Source organism: Amphiura filiformis, unplaced genomic scaffold, assembly GCF_039555335.1.
Source record: "Amphiura filiformis unplaced genomic scaffold, Afil_fr2py scaffold_373, whole genome shotgun sequence".
NCBI lineage: Eukaryota > Metazoa > Echinodermata > Ophiuroidea > Amphilepidida > Amphiuridae > Amphiura > Amphiura filiformis.
Genome location: NW_027305837.1, coordinates 1,955 through 27,529, shown reverse-complemented (window position 1 = coordinate 27,529; position 25,575 = coordinate 1,955). Strand labels below are relative to the sequence as shown.

Here is a 25,575-nt window from a genome sequence, read left to right as displayed (position 1 = left end):
TTTTTGCCTATTCCATTTGCCTACTTACTTTTCACCGACTTCTTAGATTTCTTAGATTTCTTGGATTTCTTAGACTTCTTAGATTTCTTTGATTCTGATAAAAGAAAATAAAGAACCAATACATTTAAAAGGAATGTATCTCAAACCCTTATACTCGTTAATAACAAAGGTCATATTTTCATTAAAATGCAATATCGAGGGTTGAGAGCCAGAAAGCTTCAACTCACAATCACCTGCTCCAACAAAATAAGTATAAGGTCGCCAGGGCACTAGCACAAAAATACACACTTTAGCCGTTGATGTAGTTATTTACCACCCACCATATCTTAGGCGCATCATTTAAATAAATTGAACAGAGTTGCTGATCGATTAACCGTAACAAAGCAGGTGGTAACATTTACATTTTGCAGGGTACATTTCTCTGCATAGGCGTTATACGGTAGTAATTGTAATTAGATGAATCCTACTTACTTTTCACCGACTTCTTAGATTTCTTGGATTTCTTAGGCTTCTTAGATTTCTTTGATTCTGATTAAAGAGAATAAGTAAATATACCACACATTTAAAAGGAATATATCTCAAAAGCATATACTCGTTAATAACACAGGTCATATTTTCATTAAAATGTAATATCGAGGGTTGAGAGCCAGAAAGCTACAACTCACAATCACCTGCTCCCAAAAACGAGTATAAGGTCGCCAGGACACTATAGAAGAAACAGTCCATTAAGGGGTACTACACCCTGGCCAATTTAGGCCTATTTTTGCATTTTCTCAAAATTATAGTGCATTGGTGAAAAGTAAGATATGTATATTATAGGGGCAAGGACTACAACTTCTGCTCTGAAAATTCAGCAACTCAAGGCAAGTAGTTATTGATTTATTGATCAAATATTGGTTTTCCCTCATTTTTGATTGTAACTCCACAACTGTTGTCTGTGCTGAAATAAAATTGCCAGTGCAGTAGTTCTAGTCCTTGCCCCTATAATATAAATATATTACTTGTCACCAATGCGCTAAAATTTTTGAGAAAAATGCAAAAATAGGCACAAAATTGGCCAGGGGTGTAGTACCCCCTTAAATGTGTCAAAATTCAATAGAAAACAAAAGACATTCTGGAGGCAATATTAAGTTTTGAAGACAAAAGCAAGGTGGCAACTTTATGCTAATTTTGTGAGAGCTTGCCGTAGTGAGTTACGGCTTTCTGGTTCTAAACCCACGATATGTTGAATTAAAATCGTTGATATCCAGACGTTTTAACTTGTTATTTGATTGTTTTTGCACAAAGAAAGAAATTGTGATTAATATGCTTATCATGACATTATAAAAGCGAAGATCAATTACATAGGACTTTGGAGACAAAACGTGATAAAGAAATAGAACATATTCTTGGAAAGTGTACACCATATGCTTTTTATTGTGATTGATTTTGATACTAAAATAATTCCTCAAATATAAATGTTATTGATATATGTAAGCTTTTCTAGAGTCCTTCATAATAGGCAAGCATGTAGGCTCTTTTCGTATTGTGCTAATCCAGCTGCGCGCTATTTTAACTATGATGGGATTCGTACCAGGTTCTAGCGATCAATGTATTATGCGTGCTTCCTCAATTTAGTATAACTTGTAAAGCACCATCTCGCATGGTTTAAAGAGGAGGTTTTCAATAATAGTTTACAGGCAAATTGCCTAATCTATTATAGATTACGTGACGCATTGTAATTTTCTGCCAATTCCATTTGGCGACGAGCTATTCTTCAAGTGGTACATTTTGTTCAGGACAAATGGGTTCCGCCATTAACGCTTTACAAGGTAAACTATTGTCAATTACAAAGTGAGCAAAAGAAAGCCATGCAAAAGTGCCCACTTCTCTGCAAAGGTTTTATACGGTATTACATGTAATTAGATGAATTCTACTTACTTTTCAGCGACTTATTAGATTTCTTGGATTTCTTAGACTTCTTAGATTTCTTTGATTCTGATAAAAGAGAATAAGTAATAGAACCCACACATTTAAAAGGAATGTATCTCAAAAGCTTATACTCGTTAATAACACAGGCCATATTTTCATCAAAATACAATATCAAGGGTGAAGAGCCAGAAAGCTTCAACTCACAATCACCTGCTCTAACAAAATAAGTATAAGGTCGCCAGGGCACTAGCACAAAAATACACACTTTAGCCGTTGATGTACAGTTATTTACCACCCACCATATCTTAGGCGCATCATTTAAATAAATTGAACAGAGTTGCTGATCGATTAACCGTAGCAAAGCAGGTGGTAACATTTACATTTTGCAGGGTACATTTCTCTGCATAGGCGTTATACGGTAGTAATTGTAATCAGATGAATCCTACTTACTTTTCACCGACTTCTTAGATTTCTTGGATTTCTTAGGCTTCTTAGATTTCTTTGATTCTGATAAAAGAGAATAAGTAAAGAACCCACACATTTAATGTATCTCAAAAGCATATACTCGTTAATAACACAGGTCATATTTTCATTAAAATGTAATATCGAGGGTTGAGAGCCAGAAAGCTACAACTCACAATCACCTGCTCCCAAAAACGAGTATAAGGTCGCTAGGACAGTATAGAAGAAACAGTCCATTAAATGTGTCAAAATTCAATAGAAAACAAAAGACATTCTGGAGGCAATATTAAGTTTTGAAGACAAAAGCAAGGTGGCAACTTTATGCTAATATTGTGAGAGCTTGCCGTAGTGAGTTACGGCTTTCTGGTTCTAAACCCACGATATGTTGAATTAAAATCGTTGATATCCAGACGTTTTAACTTGTTATTTGATTGTTTTTGCACAAAGAAAGAAATTGTGATTAATATGCTTATCATGACATTATAAAAGTGAAAATCAATTACATAGGACTTTGGGGACAAAACTTGATAAAGGAATAGAACATATTCTTGGAAAGTGTACACCATATGCTTTTTATTGTGATTGATTTTGATACTAAAATAATTCCTCAAATATAAATGTTATTGATATATGTAAGCTTTTCTAGAGTCTTTCATAACAGGCAAGCATGTAGGCTCTTTTCGTATTGTGCTAATCCAGCTGCGCGCTATTTTAACTATGATGGGATTCGTACCAGGTTCTAGCGATCAATGTATTATGCGTGCTTCCTCAATTTAGTATAACTTGTAAACAACAATCTCGCATGGTACAACAAGGAGGTTCTTAATAATAGTTTACGGGCTGTAGATTACGTGACGCATTGTAATTTTTTGCCTATTCCATTTGCCTACTTACTTTTCACCGACTTCTTAGATTTCTTAGATTTCTTGGATTTCTTAGACTTCTTAGATTTCTTTGATTCTGATAAAAGAAAATAAAGAACCAGTACATTTAAAAGGAATGTATCTCAAACCCTTATACTCGTTAATAACAAAGGTCATATTTTCATTAAAATGCAATATCGAGGGTTGAGAGCCAGAAAGCTTCAACTCACAATCACCTGCTCCAACAAAATAAGTATAAGGTCGCTTAGGCACTAGCACAAAAATACACACTTTAGCCGTTGATGTAGTTATTTACCACCCACCATATCTTAGGCGCATCATTTAAATAAATTGAACAGAGTTGCTGATCGATTAACCGTAACAAAGCAGGTGGTAACATTTACATTTTGCAGGGTACATTTCTCTGCATAGGCGTTATACGGTAGTAATTGTAATTAGATGAATCCTACTTACTTTTCACCGACTTCTTAGATTTCTTGGATTTCTTAGGCTTCTTAGATTTCTTTGATTCTGATTAAAGAGAATAAGTAAATATACCACACATTTAAAAGGAATATATCTCAAAAGCATATACTCGTTAATAACACAGGTCATATTTTCATTAAAATGTAATATCGAGGGTTGAGAGCCAGAAAGCTACAACTCACAATCACCTGCTCCCAAAAACGAGTATAAGGTCGCCAGGACACTATAGAAGAAACAGTCCATTAAAGGGTACTACACCCTGGCCAATTTTAGGCCTATTTTTTGCATTTTTCTCAAAATTATAGTGCATTGGTGAAAAGTAAGATATGTATATTATAGGGGCAAGGACTACAACTTCTGCTCTGAAAATTCAGCAACTCAAGGCAAGTAGTTATTGATTTATTGATCAAATATTGGTTTTCCCTCATTTTTGATTGTAACTCCACAACTGTTGTCTGTGCTGAAATAAAATTGCCAGTGCAGTAGTTCTAGTCCTTGCCCCTATAATATAAATATATTACTTGTCACCAATGCGCTAAAATTTTTGAGAAAAATGCAAAAATAGGCACAAAATTGGCCAGGGTGTAGTACCCCTTAAATGTGTCAAAATTCAATAGAAAACAAAAGACATTCTGGAGGCAATATTAAGTTTTGAAGACAAAAGCAAGGTGGCAACTTTATGCTAATTTTGTGAGAGCTTGCCGTAGTGAGTTACGGCTTTCTGGTTCTAAACCCACGATATGTTGAATTAAAATCGTTGATATCCAGACGTTTTAACTTGTTATTTGATTGTTTTTGTACAAAGAAAGAAATTGTGATTAATATGCTTATCATGACATTATAAAAGCGAAGATCAATTACATAGGACTTTGGAGACAAAACGTGATAAAGAAATAGAACATATTCTTGGAAAGTGTACACCATATGCTTTTTATTGTGATTGATTTTGATACTAAAATAATTCCTCAAATATAAATGTTATTGATATATGTAAGCTTTTCTAGAGTCCTTCATAATAGGCAAGCATGTAGGCTCTTTTCGTATTGTGCTAATCCAGCTGCGCGCTATTTTAACTATGATGGGATTCGTACCAGGTTCTAGCGATCAATGTATTATGCGTGCTTCCTCAATTTAGTATAACTTGTAAAGCACCATCTCGCATGGTTTAAAGAGGAGGTTTTCAATAATAGTTTACAGGCAAATTGCCTAATCTATTATAGATTACGTGACGCATTGTAATTTTCTGCCAATTCCATTTGGCGACGAGCTATTCTTCAAGTGGTACATTTTGTTCAGGACAAATGGGTTCCGCCATTAACGCTTTACAAGGTAAACTATTGTCAATTACAAAGTGAGCAAAAGAAAGCCATGCAAAAGTGCCCACTTCTCTGCAAAGGTTTTATACGGTATTACATGTAATTAGATGAATTCTACTTACTTTTCAGCGACTTATTAGATTTCTTGGATTTCTTAGACTTCTTAGATTTCTTTGATTCTGATAAAAGAGAATAAGTAATAGAACCCACACATTTAAAAGGAATGTATCTCAAAAGCTTATACTCGTTAATAACACAGGCCATATTTTCATCAAAATACAATATCAAGGGTGAAGAGCCAGAAAGCTTCAACTCACAATCACCTGCTCTAACAAAATAAGTATAAGGTCGCCAGGGCACTAGCACAAAAATACACACTTTAGCCGTTGATGTACAGTTATTTACCACCCACCATATCTTAGGCGCATCATTTAAATAAATTGAACAGAGTTGCTGATCGATTAACCGTAGCAAAGCAGGTGGTAACATTTACATTTTGCAGGGTACATTTCTCTGCATAGGCGTTATACGGTAGTAATTGTAATCAGATGAATCCTACTTACTTTTCACCGACTTCTTAGATTTCTTGGATTTCTTAGGCTTCTTAGATTTCTTTGATTCTGATAAAAGAGAATAAGTAAAGAACCCACACATTTAATGTATCTCAAAAGCATATACTCGTTAATAACACAGGTCATATTTTCATTAAAATGTAATATCGAGGGTTGAGAGCCAGAAAGCTACAACTCACAATCACCTGCTCCCAAACACGAGTATAAGGTCGCTAGGACAGTATAGAAGAAACAGTCCATTAAATGTGTCAAAATTCAATAGAAAACAAAAGACATTCTGGAGGCAATATTAAGTTTTGAAGACAAAAGCAAGGTGGCAACTTTATGCTAATATTGTGAGAGCTTGCCGTAGTGAGTTACGGCTTTCTGGTTCTAAACCCACGATATGTTGAATTAAAATCGTTGATATCCAGACGTTTTAACTTGTTATTTGATTGTTTTTGCACAAAGAAAGAAATTGTGAATAATATGCTTATCATGACATTATAAAAGTGAAAATCAATTACATAGGACTTTGGGGACAAAACTTGATAAAGGAATAGAACATATTCTTGGAAAGTGTACACCATATGCTTTTTATTGTGATTGATTTTGATACTAAAATAATTCCTCAAATATAAATGTTATTGATATATGTAAGCTTTTCTAGAGTCTTTCATAACAGGCAAGCATGTAGGCTCTTTTCGTATTGTGCTAATCCAGCTGCGCGCTATTTTAACTATGATGGGATTCGTACCAGGTTCTAGCGATCAATGTATTATGCGTGCTTCCTCAATTTAGTATAACTTGTAAACAACAATCTCGCATGGTACAACAAGGAGGTTCTTAATAATAGTTTACGGGCTGTAGATTACGTGACGCATTATAATTTTTTGCCTATTCCATTTGCCTACTTACTTTTCACCGACTTCTTAGATTTCTTAGATTTCTTGGATTTCTTAGACTTCTTAGATTTCTTTGATTCTGATAAAAGAGAATAAAGAACCAATACATTTAAAAGGAATGTATCTCAAACCCTTATACTCGTTAATAACAAAGGTCATATTTTCATTAAAATGCAATATCGAGGGTTGAGAGCCAGAAAGCTTCAACTCACAATCACCTGCTCCAATAAAATGAGTATAAGGTCGACAGTGCCCTAGCACAAAAATACACACTTTAGCCGTTGATGTACAGTTATTTACCTTCCACCATATTTCAGGCGCATCATTTGAATAAATTGAACAGAGTTGCTCATCGATTAACCGTAACTAAGCGGGTGGTAACATTAGCATTTTACAGGGTAAATTTCTCTGCAAAGGCGTTATACGGTAGTACTTAGATGAATCCTACTTACTTTTCAGCGACTTCTTAGATTTCTTGGATTTCTTAGGCTTCTTAGATTTCTTTGATTCTGATAAAAGATAATAAGTATAGAACCCACATATTTAAAACGAATGTATCTCAAAAGCATATACTCGTTAATAACACCATTTATATTGTCACCAAGATGCATTATCAAGGGTTGAGAGCCAGAAAGCCTCAACTCACAATCACCTGCTCCAACAAAATGAGTGTAAGGTCGCCAGGGCACTAGCACAAAAATACACACTTAAGCCGTTGATGTGCAGTTATTTACCACCCACCATATTTTAGGCGCATCATTTAAATAATTTGAACAGAGTTACTGATCGATTAACCGAAACAAAGCGGGTGGTAACATTTGCATTTTGCAGGGTACATTTCTCTGAAAAGGCGTTATACGGTAGTACTTGTAATTAAATGAATCCTACTTACTTTTCACCGACTTCTTAGATTTCTTGGATTTCTTAGACTTCTTAGATTTCTTGGATTCTGATAAAAGAGAATAAGTATAGAACCCACACATTTAAAAGGAATATATCTCAAAAGCTTATACTTGTTAATAACAAACGTCATATTTTCAACAAAATGCAATATCAAGGTTTGAGAGCCAGAAAGACTCAACTCACAACCACCTGCTCCAAGAGCCAGAAAGACTCAACTCACAATCACCTGTTCCAACAAAATGAGTATAAGGTCGCCAGGGCACTAGCACAAAAATACACACTAAAGCCGTTGATGTACAGTTATTTATCACCCACCATATTTTAGGCGCATCATTTAAATAAATTGAACAGAGCTGCTGATCGATTAAACGTGACAAAGCGGTGGTAACATTTGCATTTTTCAGGGTACATTTCTCTGCAAATGCGTTATACGGTAGTACTTGTAATTAGATGAATCCTACTTACTTTTAAGAGACTTAGATTTCTTGGATTTCTTAGACTTCTTAGATTTCTTTGATTCTGATAAAAGAGAACAAGTAAAGATACCACAGATTTAAAAGGAATGTATCTCAAAACCTTATACTCGTTAATAACAAAGGTCATATTTTCATTAAAATGCAATATCGAGGGTTGAGAGGCAGAAAGCTTCAACTCACAATCACCTGCTCCAACAAAATAAGTATAAGGTCGCCAGAGCACTAGCACAAAAATACACACTTAAGCTTTTGATGTACAGTTATTTACCACCCACCATATTTTAGGCGTATCATTTGAATAAATTGAACAGAGTTGCTGATCGATTAAGAGTAACAAAGCGGGTGGTAACATTCGCATTTTTCAGGGTACATTTATCTGCAAAGGCGTTATACGGTAGTACTTGTAATTAGATGGATCCTACTTACTTTTAACCGACTTCTTAGATTTCTTGGATTTCTTAGACTTCTTAGATTTCTTTGATTCTGATAAGAGAGAATAAGTATAGAACCCACACATTTAAAAGGAATGTATCTCAAAAGCATATACTCGTTAACAACACAGGTCATATTTTCATTAAAATGCAATATCGAGGGTTGAGAGCCAGAAAGCTTCAACACACAATCACCTGCTCTCAAAAATGAGTATAAGGTCGCCAGGGCACTAGCACAAAAATACACACTTTAGCCGTTGATGTACAGGTTTTTACCACCCACCGTATTTTAGGCGTATCATTTGAATAAATTGAGCAGAGTTGCTGATCGATAAAGAGTAACAAAGCGGGTGGTAAAATTTGCATTTTGCAGGATACATTTCTCTGCAAAGGCGTAATACGGTATAACTTGTAATTAGATGAATCCTACTTACTTTTCGGCGACTTCTTAGATTTCTTGGATTTCTTAGGCTTCTTAGATTTCTTTGATTCTGATAAAAGAGAATAAGTATAGAACCCACACATTTAAAAGGAATGTATCTCAAAAGCATATACTCGTTAACAACACAGGTCATATTTTCATTAAAATGCAATATCGAGGGTTGAAAGCCAGAAAGTTTCAACTCACAATCACCTGCTCCCAAATATGAGTATACGGTCGCCAGGGCACTATAGAAGAAACAGTCCATTAAATGTGTCAAAATTCAATAGCAAACAAAAGACACTGTGGAGGCGATATTAAGTTTTGAAGACAAAAGCAAGGTGAAAAATTTAATACTCATGGGGGAAAACCCATATGAATGCAATAACAACAGTCGTACTTGACTCAAGGCCAAAATCACCTTTTACCCGAACTCACACGAATGCACAACACAAATACACTGTTTGGTTAAGCTAACACAATCTAAGTCTTTAATTGAAAGCACGTTATGATTGGTACAATATATGACAACAAATGCACATACACAATAATCAAATATAATTATAGCCAGCATTCTTCTTCTTGGTGATCATAAAGTTCTTGCAATGTTCTGGACGACTGATGTAATATATCCTTGTTCACTTGTCCTGCGAAAATCAGCGAAGTCCAGTGTACACTTGCGTTTATCATGTTATAAATATCCTTGCGTATGAAATCCTCACACAAAAATGGCGTTGCTTTCTCCTTGCGTTGCTTTCTCCTCCAAACTTAACTCCTTGCTCTGCTTGCTCCAAACTTAACTCCTTGCGCTGCTATGGTGCTATTTCCACCTTTCACACAATATCTTCAGGAAGCAGGACTGCGACGCAGTTGTCCCCACTTATTTTGACAGTTGCGTTGAATCAAAACACCAGACTTCAGCAAGTCGACAGAAGAATATATATTCCTTTCTTGGAAGAAGTACGTTCTCTGACGTATTCTAGATCTTCTCCGACAACACTGGCAAATAGTAGTACTTTGACTACATAAAATATTTCTGGTTTGCAATTTCCTTTCTTTGAAGGAATTGGACTGTAAGCATATTAGCTAGCTAGCCCAGATCAACACTATCAACTGTCTCAATAATAAAGGCTATTGTAGCCTGTCAGATCTGTATCCAGATGATAATAAGTGTAACCTTTTCCATAAAGTCCGACACAATCCGCAGTAGACCCTATGTCTTACTTTGGTCCATTTTCGTAGCTCTGAAATAATAATCATAATTTCAGTCAAGGCTGAACTTGTAGCACTGTAGGAATCCTCCATGGCCACACTTTGTAATACTCTCTGAGAGTACCCAGCTTAATTATTATTGCTCTCATTTTTGAGAGAACTACACCAACCACATATTACAATCACATCGATACAGGTCTGCCTAGAATTATTGCAAACGTGATGTTTTGAAGCAAATCTGGGATTTTCCCAATGTTCTAATAATAGACATTAGCATTTCACCTTACATCACTTCCTGTGGGTTTTTCCCACTATTATGTCCATTTCACAATCTGTCTCAGGGGATTTTCCCCCTTGACATAATAGTCTTCATAAATGATGTTGTTATTGCATTCATATGGGTTTTCCCCATGATGTCATAATAAAGAAACTATTGCATGATTATACAGGTAACTTCCCCTATTTCATGAAATACAATTATACAGGGTACATCACACTACAGAGTCATGTTAAACATCAAGCGTGTGGATCAGATTCCAAATGAAACCATCTACAACCTGACCAACACCACGCCACTGGTTGCCAGAGTCAAGATTCATCAACTCAGATTTCTCGGCCATAATTAATGATGCGTCTTGAAGATGGCGAGCCTGTTAAAGAATATGCCCTTCACATTCCACCACATTGGAAGAGGAAACCGGGACGGCCGCGCACACTGTACTTACAGTGCAGCACCTCCTGGGAAAGGGATGCTGCAGCCGACTGATGATGATGCTCAGCTGAGGATAACTTGTAAACCAGCAACTCGCATGGTATAGCAAGGAGTTTTTAATAAGTATGGAGGGGCAATATATTACATAACATATTGTTCCTTTGTGCCGATTTGATTTGCCGACAAGCTTTTAATCAAGTGGTACACTTTTCTCAGGTCAAGGGGGTTCTGCCATTAAATCGGTAACTGACCTGACATCGCATCTGCGCTTTGCAAGGAGGCTACTACCTTATAAGTGAGGAAAAGAAAGAGCCGTGCAAGCACAAAAAAAAGCACTTTAGCCGTTTATGTACAGTTATTTACCGCGCACAGTTGCTGATCGAATACCCGTAACAACTTGCATTTGGCAGAGTACATTTCTCTGCAAAGGCTTTATACGGTATTACTAATCAGATGAATCTACTTACTTGGCTTCACCGACTTCTTAGATTTCGTTGATCCTTATGAAAGAGAGAAAAACAAACACATATTTAAAAGGAGCATATTTAAAAAAAAAGGAATACTCGTTAACAACACAGGTCATATTTTCAGCAAAATGCAATATCTTGCTTCAAAATCTTTCATATCTAAACGTTTAATCAACGAAAGCTACTGTGAACATAGGCTTATCATGACATTAAAAATTGAAAATCATTTACATTGGATTTTGGAGATATGATAATCAAATTGAACACATTCCTGCATACTATACGCTTTCTATTTCTACTGATTTCGATACTGAAATAATTCTTAAAATAATGTTATTGATGATTTATGTCTAGAGACTGTCATTATAGGCAAGCAGGTAGGCTCATTTCGTATCGTGCAAAACAAGCCACGTACTATGTTTTAACTGTGATGGGATTCGTACCAGGGCCTATCGATCAATGTATTATGCGTGCTTCCTTGCTCAACTGAGGATAACTTGCAAACAAGCTACTCGCATGGTATAACAAGGAGGTTGTTAATAAGAATGGAGGGGTAATAGATTATGTAACGCATTGTTCCTTTGTGCAGATTTCATTTGCCGACAAGCTATTCATTAAGTGGTTCCTTTTGTTCGGGACAAAGGGATTCAGCCATTAAGCTTGGTTACTGACCTGACATTGTATTAACACTTTACCAGGCAGGCTGTCAATAAGTGAGAGGTACCGACGGATGTGACCGAGCCGTGATAAAAAATCACACTTTATAATGAAAGACAAAGATAAAAAGACTAGTTTGCGTCTGACGTCACTGTCAATCAAATTCTCTACGATCCTTGATTGGCTAATAGCGCGTATAAGGAAGGTCGATTCATCTGGCTGGTGCCGATCGGAGAAAAGGAATAGCAGTGAATGGCGAAAAATACGTACTCTTACAAGGCAAAAAGCAACTTTTCTAGGCATTGTGGACATGGTGCCTTCATCAAAGAAAGTTTCCTACTATTAAGACCTAACTTTTGAGATGGTTTGTATGTTCGATGGTGCAAAATTAACAATAAGCCGCCCGTGTTCAGCAACTCATATCATCACGACACTTGTAAACAAACCGTGCTCGGAGTTTGATTGACAGATGACGTCAGACGCAAACTAGTCTTTTTATCTTTGTCTTGCATTATAGCCGTTTATGTACAGTAATTAGAGAGCTTGCGATTTCCAAACGTACCTCAGATGACCCCTGGTTGCTGGGTACTGTTTTCCTAAGTTTCATATTTTAGAAAGTCATTAATTCAAAAAATGACACCAATCCTTCAATCAATCATTGTTGGATACTAAACATTCTTGTTTCATTTCACCCGGTATTTCATAGCCAAAATTATTGGAAAATAGGCCTAATACTGATCCCAAATTGTTAAAGAGTGCTGCGAAGCCCTAGTTATGAATCAATTTCAGTTTAACTTCAAACATACCCAAGCATATTCTGAAATACCCTAAAAATTCCGGACAATTGCATCCATTCATATATATTAAATATTAAAAATTAACACGCGTTTCCCGTGGTCCAATGGTTAAGGCGTTTGACTTCTTAATTTCTGATTTTGTCGCCCCCAATTCAAACACGGGGACTACCTGGTTTTTTTTCAATGTTTTATTGAACAATAATATTCATTATCATAAATTAAGGACAACATATTTTTAAACATCCATTGCTATTGTGATATTATTTTTTTAAATCTTCGCGCTGACTTCAGATCGAGGTATATATAAGTAAGAATAAACTGTATTTCACAGTGCAATGCAAATTAGGGAATTGATACAAAAGATAGCACGATCGATTGCTTTACCAGTGTGCTTAACAGGTTTCTCATTCCATTTCCAATTTCGGGTGGATTTAGGTACATCTTTTTTGGTCCTATAGCGCTATCGGTGACCGAAGAGGTACCGATGGCACTTTTTATCGTACCCTGAACATTTGTACAGTGCATTCGTTTTTTATTTAGATGAAAAAACAATAACACTATGCAAATGTTACTTATTATGCTTGCTATAATGTATTACATCTCCAGGGAGCGATGTTAAGAGTCATCGGCACCTAACCGGGCACCTAGAGTTCTATAGGACCAAATTGAACGTGGTGCCTTACTCACCTCCTTGTGGTGATGGCTTATTTCCTGGTGCTGGAACTAAATACATAAAACAAAATGTTTTCAGTGACTATTTGCATTACATTCAGCAGATCATACAAGTAACTCTCTGTTTTTTAAATGAGGTCCAGGATTCCACAATCTTATACGTCTTACTGTCGTGTTTTTGGTTATAAACATCTCAAAAAAAGTAACTAACCCCCCTTAAATAATGACCAAAAACGGGCGATTATATTACAAATCTGTAAAATGCGTTGGAAGCAGAATATATTTCTTCTGCGCATTTTGACACCTCGTTTGTAGCAATTGTCTAAATATTAACATTTAAATCAATGTAACCCAAGATTTGAAAGTTGCAGTTAATTCTATTGATTTGTATTCAGTATAATGGAGGAAATCTGTGTAATGATATCTGAGTGTTTTTGTATTGTTGAAGTGCAACTTTCAAATCTGGACCTCACTACATTAAATTGATCGGTGTTTTATTGTTTTCTGGGCTATCGTATCAAATGAGATGTCAAAATGCGCAGAAATAAATTCTGCTTCAAACGCATTTGACAGATTTGTAATACAATAGTTCATTTGTGAATAATGGCCATTATTTAAGGGGGTTAGTTACTTTTTTGAGATGTTAATGTTTACTGTATAAACCCACTACCGTAAACGTTCGCCTAATGGCGCACCTGGGCTCCTTTGCCTTGGGGGTATATGATCATGTTATAGTGGGTATATGATCATGTTATAGTGCAGTAGCGTCGTGTCTGCACTGTCGTTACATACTGCATTAGTTTTTTCAACTAATTTTGTCTTTGTATTGTTCCCTACATCAAGTTGGTAAACCTATAGCTCTATTATGTTAACAATAAGGAGGGCTAATTGTAATCCCTCCCCGTGACCACTTAGCGTTTTCTTTACAGAGCGCTGAATTACATTGGTAAACCACAAAATGACTTATATCGTTGGACCATCTTTTTTCCTTATTTTAGCGAAACAAAAATATTTAGCATTTCTACGCTTAATCTTAGTCTTTTTGGACATCCATCAAAAACATCAGCCATTTATATCAAAATTAATTTCTTATTTAATTAAACTCAATTTGGGTGTTTATAGTGCACGGTACCAAATCACAGGCCTCTGTAGACTTTTAGGTCCGTATGCACAAAAGAGTTAGACCGGGTCTAAAGTTAGACCTGGTGTAAGTGGAATTTAGTTCCATCAGTCCTTTACTCTTATATTTCCTTCCTAGAGTAGCTAGCAAATTTAAAGATTTAAATGCAGAGTTCAAAAATAATACAAAATAACTTGAATGTAAAGGAAAATGTCCTTTCTCCTGGGACTAAATTCTACTTAGACTAGACCTGGTCTAACTTTTGGCCCGGTTTAACTCTTTTGTGCATACAGACCTTACTGACCACTGTGGCCCAACTCATCTTATAAACCAGTAACCCACATAACCATCGCAACCAGGATCAGCATCCCGAATAACGTACGGGTATAAACCGAGATAATTAGGTCCCCGGCAAACACACAACGTTTTCGACATCATTCGCAAAAGGTTATAAAAGGTTGTCGGAAAACGTTTAAATGTCGGGTTACATAAATGGTATATTAAGGGTATAAAATGTTTTCATAACATTAAAAAACATTTTTTGATAATCTACTGCCCAGCAAACACAAAATGTTTTTACAGAAAACGTATTAATATCGGGTTATATAAAGGGTATAAAAACATGTTTTAATAACATTCCAAAAACATTTTTGAAAATTCGATACAAAACATTCTAAACAGAATGTTATGTTGGGGTTAAAAATATATTTTGCGAAAAATGTTTGCTCAAAATATTTGCAATAACGTTTTTAAAACGTTTTCATGACCTTTATATAACCCGACATATTAAAACGTTTTGAAAATAACATCTTAAGAACATTTCTGTGTTTGCTAGGTGCAAATATTTTAACATAATGTTATTTAAGTGTTGACAAAATATTTGGCAAAATATGTTTGCAAAAATAGTTTACAATAGCATTTTGAAAACATTTTAAAAATATTGTTGTAGTGTGTTTTCATACCAAACGTTTTAAAACGTTTTCATGACCTTTATATAACCCGACATTTTAATGTTATTAAAACGTTTTTACCTAAACCAAAAGCCAAAATAAAACTTATTTGTGTTTGCTTGGTAGCTAGTTCCTTGTCCAGGAAATTTCAAATTGGAGCAATTATTTTCGTGAGAATATTTTTCAACCCAACAGGGGCTCGAACTCGGAACCTCTCGCACCCAAGTTTGATTCCCTATAAACTGCATGCGCTTGACTGCCTTATGTTATTTTATTTACCGATGGAACTGGTGACAGGTCCAAATGTAAATTTGATTAATTTGATATCAACTTTCCTTGCCAAATTATTAAACATTGGATTTTAATTTCTAAAACCTTAAATAAAAGTGACCTTGACGGATTGTTTCACTCAAAGTTTAAAAAACTGTAATTTTTGACATGTGCAAACGCTGGTGACTCAATTGAAGTAAACGCATTAATCAAACATGGGCATTGGTCAAACATAAATATTTCGAAACAAAATTCGACTTAAGAAATAACGAAGAAAATACTACAGCCATATGTTATATTTGGTTTTGGTTATTTTCAAATGTTAATTTGCATACAAAAGCAATAACACCTAAGCCTGCTAAAAAGGGTATTTTACTCCTTACAGATGGGTTTGTTTTTTTTCATTTTTGAAAGAACAATGGAAATATACTTACCTAAGTCTATTGATGGCAACAACAGAATTGCTGGTTCACATGACTTCAAGCACATGTACTTAACTGGACTATCTTTTGGTTTCATTTTAAAATCTATGCACTCATCCTCATTCTGCTTGCCGAAAGTGAGACGGTCCCCGTCAAAATCTGCCTGAACTGGAGTGGCTTCAGCTTCGTTCATGATATCCGGAGTCGGGTAAGTATTCTTACCAACCTGTTCCCCGGCTTTGTATCTATAAGCTGCAGAGCTACCATCTGCTTCTGTCACTGTACAAATTAAATTAATGGACATTTCCTCAAATTAGTTTTCCTTTTTAGTTATTCACGCCTTTTCATCTTTCTTTGTCTTTTTTCCTCTACTTTCCCATCCATTTTCCTCTGTTACGCCAACATAAACCATTATTAATGGTTGAATGAATAAACAACAGAACATCAACCGTAACGTCATGGGGGGGGGGGATACAAAATTACTCCAGGACGCGTGGGCAAATAATTAATGGAAGGGAGGTTTTTTTTTCATGAATATTAATTTGAGCCAAAATAATCGTCACACCAATTATAAGCACTACGGTTAGGAGCTAGAAACTTATGGACAACACTTTGAGCGGAAAATTAGAAATTGCAGTAAAACTCCCATACTTTCTTGTGAGCTCCAATGTATTTGGAGCGATCAAATATCCACTATGCATCCGATGTGGCTTCTTTCAAGAACTGAATCAGCAGTAAATGTGAAGAAAATTTAAGTTCTCAAAGCGACTGCAACACCAGGCGATTTGTGCAAGACACGTCATTATTTTGTGATATTAACCAAGTCAATTTTAATCAATTGCTGCTACTTACTTAGACCAATAGCCAAGCCCCTCTTAGCCACCTTCTTTCCTTGGTAATTGTTCTTGGATAAAACAATTTCAACACATTTGCTGCCCTTGATTTTGAATGGAACGCTAGTATCTCCGTCGCTCAATTCGAAACAAGTGTACTCTGGTTTACCAGTGAGCTTAACTTTTTGTGGTTTCGGAACTGAAATAAAAACGATAGAGTGGAAATTACATAATTGTTGTTGAACGTGACAATACTTCCTTAAACCCTGAGCACTACCTGCTGATCTAACATTGCCTCTGATTGGTCAATTACATGATATCTTCACTTTAATCACCAATCAGATTTGCAAATATTTCACCCCAAATTGTTATAAATTGCTTAAAAGTGAATGATACGTCATTCAAAATTGTCATTTGGTATTGTTGAAATGAAAAAATTGGCAAAAACGAAGGAAACAGCAGTTCAAATACATGTCATACTTGTTATATTGTCAGTATTTAAATTACAGGTTCATGTATAATCATGCCTTATTTTGTCATAAATACACGGCTTTCGGCTGAACCACTAGCAGGCTATATTAGCACATCTATGGCAATGACAAAGGTATCAAAATCTGAATTTTGATGATTTTTGATCGTCCAGATGAGCAAATCACTGAATGGGCCTTTATATATTTGAGGATAGCCTATCACAGTTTGAGTTTATTGTTACATTTCTTACCTTTTACTGGTTTACCTATAAAAAGAAAATAAATCGAGAAAATAAACAGATAGGTATATTAATGACACAATAATTATAATCGATTGAACTAGTCTACTACAGATAATATAACGATTTTGGCTTGCAAATAGCACAATGATTAATCCCATAACTATTTAGTGGGGGAAAAGGGTGTTATGCAGAAAAAAAGGAGACTGATAAATGTATATCATGATAACTTTCAAACGTACACTTAATCAAAGTGTTGTCGAAGTTCCAAGTTCCAGCCTTGTCACTTTCAATTTCGACTTGAGTAAGCACTTCTGGTTCTCCTGTTTCAGCAAAAAAAAAAATGGGGTTCTTCTTTCCTGGTATAGTCACTCTCCATAGTGAAGGAGTACGCACAATTGTGAAGTAACGTAACCCATTCTTCGGTTTCGCAGGCACGTTCCTCAGCTTGGTAAGAGGCATGTCCTGGTCTCCTTTCTTAACCTCTGGGAGTTCACCCGGGGTAAAGTCTGCCAACGAAAACAAAAGCATTTCACTATTAAAGCAATACGAAAAGTTTAAATGATAAAATAGTAAACAAAGGGCGTTTCTTTCAAGCTACATGTAGGCCTACTTGTGTGTTTAAAAGGGCTTTTTGAAAGAGTTTTATAATGCTTCTACAAATTCATTTTATGGTCACCCTACACACACTTCAATATTTAAGCCCTTTCACAGACCAACATTATTTTTGAGTAAAGTTGATTTTTTTTATGACTTCCATGGTCCAGGTACGCGCTGGTGATCGGCGATCGCGTAAAGTGGTTAGGTCTCCTTCCCTTCTATGCGCCGACGAACCAATGGGTGTACCGTCTTGTTGTTGTCATGACCGCTGATAAGCCAATCGGCGTGATTGTTTAGCACTTCTGCGTTTACGCTTGTGCACGATTGGCGCACAGCACAGACCACGGAAGTAATAAAAATTTTACTTTTATGAAGGGAAATGATCAGCTCCTATAATTGTCATAAATCGTGTTGTTTTGTCCAAATAAACACATTTTCGTTTGGTATCCATGGCTAATGCCACATTCTATTGTATAGAATTTTGTAATACATGTCCCACTATCATGACTATCAATTTGTTATCAATTGAAAGTTTAAAAAAGCTCTTTTATTTGGGAAGCCACAAAGTAACGTTAAAAACTGTTTAAAATGTTTTGCAATGTCTTTTTATTTTTTTTGTTCTAGTGACGTCAAGCGTGTGCATAGGATAGAAAACATATTGTTTCACTGCTTTATATGTCTCGGCTGTCTCCCTTTATTCTGCCCATAAAAAGTTTTTATCTATCAAGATTTCTCCAATATATATTTTTATCTGCAAATTTTGCCCTGTCGTCACAAAACAGATGTCCTACCGTAATTAAAATCAGTGTTTAACAAAATATAATATTGACTCGTTTGTTTTCATTACACCATCTGCAGTTAATGGGGTATTACACCCCCTTGCCCAATTTTTGTGCCAATTTTTGCAGTTTTCTCAAAATTATAGCACATTGGTGACAAGTAAGATATGTATAATTATAGGGCAAGGACTACAACTACTGCACTGGAAATTTTATTTCAGCACATACAACAGTTGTGGAGTTACAGCTAAAAATGAGGGAAAACCAATATTTGATCAATAAATCAATAACTACTTGCCTTGAGTTGCTGAATTTTCAGTGCAGTACTAGTAGTCTTTGCCCCTATAATATACATATCTTACCTGTCACCAATGCGCTATAATTTTTGAGAAAATGCAGAAATAGGTACAAAATTGGCCAGGGTGTAGTACCCTTAATGTACTTGAAATGTAGCTTAATCGCATTAAGTTCACTCAGAAACGGGTATCATTTTTGTAAGTAATCACTTTTTGGCGGGAAAATAGTGGTAAAAGACGTCCTGTGCATCACGCCATCTTCGTCAAGCAACTACGATGCCATCGATTCGCCCAGAATCGTATGGTAAATATTTCTAGATAATATCATGTTTACTAAAAGAAAATGTATTAATATTTGAACATTTTCTTTGCCGTGGTTTCCTCGAATAAAGGTGGGGGTGTCATGTCCTGTCCTGGAAATAGTCCCATGTTATATCATGATTGTACCACATCAGGATATCACAAATTAATTTTTTTAACATTTGATTTGACCATTTTCACAAAATCTGTGAATGTGACTTCTTTTGGACATTTCTAACTTTTATATATATATATTTGTATTTCGTTCAGCAAAAAGTTAAATTTCATGCACGGTTAGATATTCCCTTGAGGGAAAAAAAGAAACAAACTAAAACACCGAAATTCGCTATAACTGCATCCGTCGTATCTGAGGTCGGTCCGGCGCGGTACTTGGTATTGTTATTCCTACTATAATATCGATTGTTGAAAGTAACATAATCAGCCTAAACTCACCAAATGTGTATCCATCTCCTGGGCCTTTGAATGAGACAGTGAAAGCTGCTTGGGTTTTTACCCTGAACGTAGTTTTCCAAGTGTTGGTGAATTCGGGCAGGTCACAAGGCAAGAACTGAGGCGTTCCTTTTTTTGTTCTGACTGGCTTTTTCTTGTTGACGGTGCCTGGAAGAAATTGAAATGACGATATGATAAAGCTGAATTTATACTCTACCGCTGAACCACGAGTGATCGGTTTCTAGCCAATGAGGTGGCGCACCTTTTGTTGCGTTGGGGAAAGCGTGCTACCTCATTGGTCAAATACCAATTGCGCGTCGCTCAGCGATGGCACATCAATTTAGCTTAAGAATCTATTCATTCTATAATAATAGAGACTGACCACCCTCCATTATGTTGCATTCAATCAGGAGTCAATTGAGTGTGGTGCATTACCTCTGTGAAAGTCCCCATCTAAATAGTTACCATTGTCAAATTTGACAAGTTTCTATTCAAAAATTAGTAGATCGTTTAAATGGACATTTCGTGTGTGATCCACGGTCAATTCCCCCATGATGACGTCATGCATTTTAAACATTACCTTCTTCAGATTATATGGGGCCAGAAACCCTTTCGGTGTAGACAAAGATAATATACATTGGCATTAAAATTCAACCAACCAATAAAAATTCAGCAATTTGGTGACGTCATACGGTTACAAATATGGTTTCATGGAATCCAATGGGCCCCAAACCCCTAATATAGCAATCTATTCACGTTTGTCTCACTATTATCAGGATTATTTTACGTTTCCTACTTTTGGCATTTTTTGAGGCAATTCTTGACCATTGTGCGCCGATCTGTAAATGTTCTGTAAATGTTCATACCTTGAGCTTGTGCGGCGTCGTCAACAGTCGGGTCAACTGTTTCATCACCTTCTTCGCTATCTATAAAATACAAGTAGAATTTTACTCACATTAGGAATAACATAACGTGGCAGAGTAATGCCCCTGTCATACTTGCATGCCGCTTGTCGCTGCGGCAAGCGGCATGACGTATCAGCCATTACAGCCAACCATACGCCTTGATTGTGTCCGTTTGGCTGCACTGCTCATGCGAAGCTGTTCATTACATGTATCAAAGATTATATGTCATTTTATTTGAATATATAATATACTAGTACAAGGTGTATGTCTTTGATTATTAAAAAAGCATTATCAGTCAAACATTATTTCTGAGAAACAAGTACTACTTATAATATTGATTTAGGTTTCTAATAAAACAATTTGGTAAATGAAGATTTTTAAATACTGGTGTTTGCCTTTTCTCGTTTTCTGACCTACCTGGTTTTCCTGGCTTTTCTGGCTTTCCTGGTTTTCCTGGCTTTCCTGGTTTTCCTGGCTTTTCTGACTTTGCTGGTTTTCCTGGTTTACATGATGACGATAATAAATATAATAGATAATGTGAGAATGTGACCAACTTATATGTAACTAAGCCTTGGACATAAAACTCTAAAATATAACTCCTCAAAAAAGTTTGGAAACTTTTCAAAACGGCTATATATCAGAAAGATTTGAGATCGATTTCCATATTGTTTCATATCAATACAAACAGTGTTCTTTCCTGTCAAAATTGACACCAAATTTGTGACCATATTATATTCCATGGTTAAGCAACTGTCTTTAAAAGACAAGAAGGTCTCAAACAAAATGTGCCAAATATGACATTGTCTGCGCCATTTGCATCAGTAAACATGAGTAAGGAATATCACACTGTTTCATTAAAGCAAAATCAGTAACGAGTAGAGAACCCATATGCGTTCACAACAGCATTGCATCTTCTTCTCATGTGCTTCTTATCAACCTGGCCTCACGCTCCTGAGGGATTGTATTCCACTCTTCAATTCAAGCAAAGTCTGTCTTAAACCAGAAAGGTGGGTTGATCTGTCACTCTAGTACGCACAGCCCGAGCAAGTTGATCGAAGAGATGTTCTCTAGGATTTTAGTCCGGGCTATTGGCTGGCCATTCAATTCTTTGAATTCCTTCTGCTTGCAGGAAGTCATTTACAACTCTTGCCTTGTGTGGTCGATTGTTATCATCCTGAAGAACAGCCTTCGGACCAAGATTTTACAGAAATGATATACTGCAAACAACTTTTCATCCATTCTTTTATTCATGTATTGACCCATTTAAAGCAATGAGATGATCGCATTATAATTACACGGTGTATATCTTTGATTATTAAAAAAGCACTACCAGTTAAACATTATTTCTGAGAAACAAGTACTACTTATAATATTGATTATAGATAAAGATTTCTAATAAAACAATTTGGTAAATGAAGATTTTTAAATACTGGTGTTTGCCTTTTCTGGTTTTCTGACTTACCTGGTTTTCCTGGCTTTTCTGACTTTCCTGGCTTTCCCGGTTTTCCTGGTTTTCCTGGCTTTTCTGGCTTTTCTGGTTTTCCTGGTTTACCTGATGACGATAATAAATATAATAGATAATGTGAGAACATGACCAAATTATATGTAAATAAGCCTTGGCTATTTTTTTTGTGGGCCATATAAAAGCTGCTTTGAAATCACTCAAATTAACCAAGTTGTATAGCAGAGATCAGAACATTTTGGGTTTAAATGCTTCGAAATGCCCAAGATGCAAATTCATATAGGGGTTCACCAAGGGAAATGTCAACAAACCGTTTCGCGGGAAAAGCAGTAGACCAAGCCACTTGTGATCAAGCCGTCCGACCTGATGGCGGAAGCTAAAGTAGTGAGTTATTTTTTCATTGGATTTGCCAAACAAAATGTTTGAATTATTTAATCTACAATCCAACAAATGCATCTATTTACTGAAATCAGAAGTCGTTACGGACAATAAAGAGTATACGTGATCTTGAGAATAACGTTCACGCACCGCTGTAAAGACAATGGCACTAGACTCAGAACTAAACTGGCCTCAAAAAGAAACTTAAAATTTTTCACAAGGTCATATCTTCAAACCCTCTCCATAATAATGAACAAAAATTGCACATACTTCAATACTCTACTCTAAACACATGTCAGTAACCAAACTAAGAAGTTGTCCAACTGACACAACAGCAAAATGATACAGCTTCTGAGTATGAGCAATTTTTTTTTTTTATAAAATACCCATTAAGTCATGACGAGATGGTTGTGGAGCAACAAAACGACCCAGAACTCAAAGAGATTAATCAAAGGGCATTGACCTTAGAAGAAGCAGAACAAGAGTCTGTCTGTTTTACACTATTTTCACCCATTATCCGGCTTAAAAGGGCTTTATTGTTACAATGTGCGCGCGTAGCGCGGAAAATATTTGTATTTTACACTATTTTGGCCCTGAATTTTGCTAGAATTTTCTTTATCATTTTTTGTCAGAGGGGCACTTTTTATTTCATTTTTTTGTCAGGGGGGCACTCTTGTTTTCCTGGCTTTCCTGGTTTTCCTGGCTTTTCTGACTTCGCTGACTTTCCTGGTTTACATGATGACGATAATAAATATAATAGATAATATGAGAATGTGACCAAATTATATGCAAACAACTTTTCATCCATTCTTGTATTCATGTATTGACCCATAGCAATGAAATGAGCGCATTTTCTTTGAGACCTCTCTGTCTTTCAAAGAAAGTTACTCAGCCGTGGAATAAGTTATCGTCACAAATGAGGTGTTATTGTTGACAGGAAAGAACAATGCTTCACTGATATGAAACAATATGGAGATAGATTTCAACAACTTCTGATATAAAAAAAAAAAAAAAAAAGTTTCCAAACTTTTTTGAGGAGTTTATGAACAAATGTATACACTTTATGATTATTCTTCTTAACAATCTTCTTCTTTATTACCTGGCTCTACACTTTCTCCACTTAATTCTTGAGATTCCTTATCTGGCTTTTCTGGTTTTCCTGGCTTTTCTGGTTTTCCTGGCTTTTCTGGTTTTCCTGGCTTTTCTGGTTTTCCTGGCTTTTCTGGTTTTCCTGGCTTTTCTGGTTTTCCTGGCTTTTCTGCTTTTCCTGGCTTTTCTGGTTTTCCTGGCTTTTCTGGTTTTCCTGGTTTACCTAATGACGATAATAAATATAATAGATAATGTGAGAACATGACCAAATTGTATGTAAATAAGCCTTGGCTATTTCTTTGTGGGCCATAAAAAAAGCTGCTTTAAAATCACTCAAATTAACCAAGTTGTATAGCAGAGATCAGAACATTTTGGGTTTAAATGCTTCGAAATGCCCAAGATGCAAATTCATATTGGGGTTCACCAAGGGATTCTGAGTATGAGCAATTTTTGGAAACTATAAAATACCCATTAAGTCATGACGAGATGGTTCTGGAGCAACAAAACGACCCAGAACTCAAGGAGATTAATCAAAGTATATTGACCTTAGAAGAAGCGGAACAAGAGTCTGTCTGTTTTTACAAATAAGGTGGTGTGCTTATGAGAAAGTGACGCCCACCTGATGCACTCTTTCAGGATTCTATTGGGAATCTCATCTTGCCCTTTTTCTTTTCCTTTGCCCTCCTGATTTTCTCTTTCATTTTTTGTCAGAGGGGCACTTTTTATTTCATTTTTTTGTCAGGGGGGCACTCTTGTTTTCCTGGCTTTCCTGGTTTTCCTGGCTTTTCTGACTTCGCTGACTTTCCCTGGTTTACATGATGACGATAATAAATATAATAGATAATATGAGAATGTGACCAAATTATATGCAAACAACTTTTCATCCATTCTTTTATTCATGTATTGACCCATATATTTTATTTTGCCCAAGATGCAAATTCATATAGGGGTTCACCAAGGGATTCTGAGTATGAGCAATTTTTGGAAACTATAAAATACCCATTAAGTCATGACGAGCTGGTCCTGGAGCAACAAAACGACCCAGAACTCAAGAAGATTAATCAAAGGGTATTGACCTTAGAAGAAGCGGAACAAGAGTCTGTCTGTTTTTACAAATAAGGTGGTGTGCTTATGAGAAAGTGACGCCCACCTGATGCACTCTTTCAGGATTCTATTGGGAATCTCATCAGGTCTATTAGCTTTATCAGGTTCCAATTTTCGCAAGAGCCTGATGTTTTATTTATTAATTAATAAGAGTGGAAGGTAGTGCACCAAATTGTGATAACAAAAGTCTACCACAATGAAGTTATTAACATAGCACATGATAGTCCTATGGCATGAGTTAAGAAAACTCATGTAGCAGGTAGCAGGTGATTTTGGCCTGGGTCATTTTGTGACCATTTAAACAGGTCTATAATTTACAACAGAACGAGCAGTCCAATAAGTGGCAGTATAATGTGCAGTGTAAAGACCACACCTGTGGGTATATTACTCAATACAAAAATGTAGGTCCCTTATATCTCATTAGAAAGAGTTAAAGGACATCTCTCATTCACCCGTGTGTGGTGAATTGACTACGTAATAAACACACACTAAGGGGTATAGGCCAATTGCACGTGTCCATTCCTTTCGAAAGCCGTATCGTGCTAAACAAATGTATTTAGGCCAAAATATCACAATTAATATTAATTTGAATATGTTGTCTTCATATTACATGCAAATAAAATTAAAAATACCTCTTATGGATCGGGATGACCGAAGTAAACTTCC

At 35.9% G+C, this 25,575-nt stretch overlaps 1 protein-coding gene and 1 long non-coding RNA gene across 2 annotated transcripts; both read right to left on the bottom strand.

Moving 5' to 3' along the window:
• Positions 1–471: 471 nt before the first annotated feature.
• LOC140145536 (uncharacterized) lies at positions 472–2,418 on the bottom strand. Its single transcript, XR_011858084.1, has 3 exons — positions 2,362–2,418; positions 1,921–1,977; positions 472–528 (listed from the first exon to the last, which is right to left on the bottom strand). It is a non-coding gene; the product is annotated as an uncharacterized lncRNA (long non-coding RNA).
• Positions 2,419–3,259: 841 nt separating this feature from the next.
• Positions 3,260–24,028, bottom strand: LOC140145537 (uncharacterized; the record flags this gene model as incomplete). Its single annotated transcript, XM_072167245.1, has 20 exons — positions 3,260–3,333; positions 3,711–3,767; positions 5,161–5,217; positions 5,602–5,658; positions 6,947–7,003; positions 7,387–7,443; positions 7,863–7,916; positions 8,300–8,356; positions 8,739–8,795; positions 11,117–11,149; positions 13,258–13,293; positions 16,017–16,283; positions 16,857–17,036; positions 17,559–17,573; positions 17,789–18,055; positions 19,975–20,139; positions 20,838–20,897; positions 21,294–21,374; positions 22,339–22,428; positions 23,816–24,028. Coding segments are annotated over 20 exons (1,934 nt in total), but the record flags the coding sequence as incomplete, so codon positions are not given.
• Positions 24,029–25,575: the final 1,547 nt, after the last annotated feature.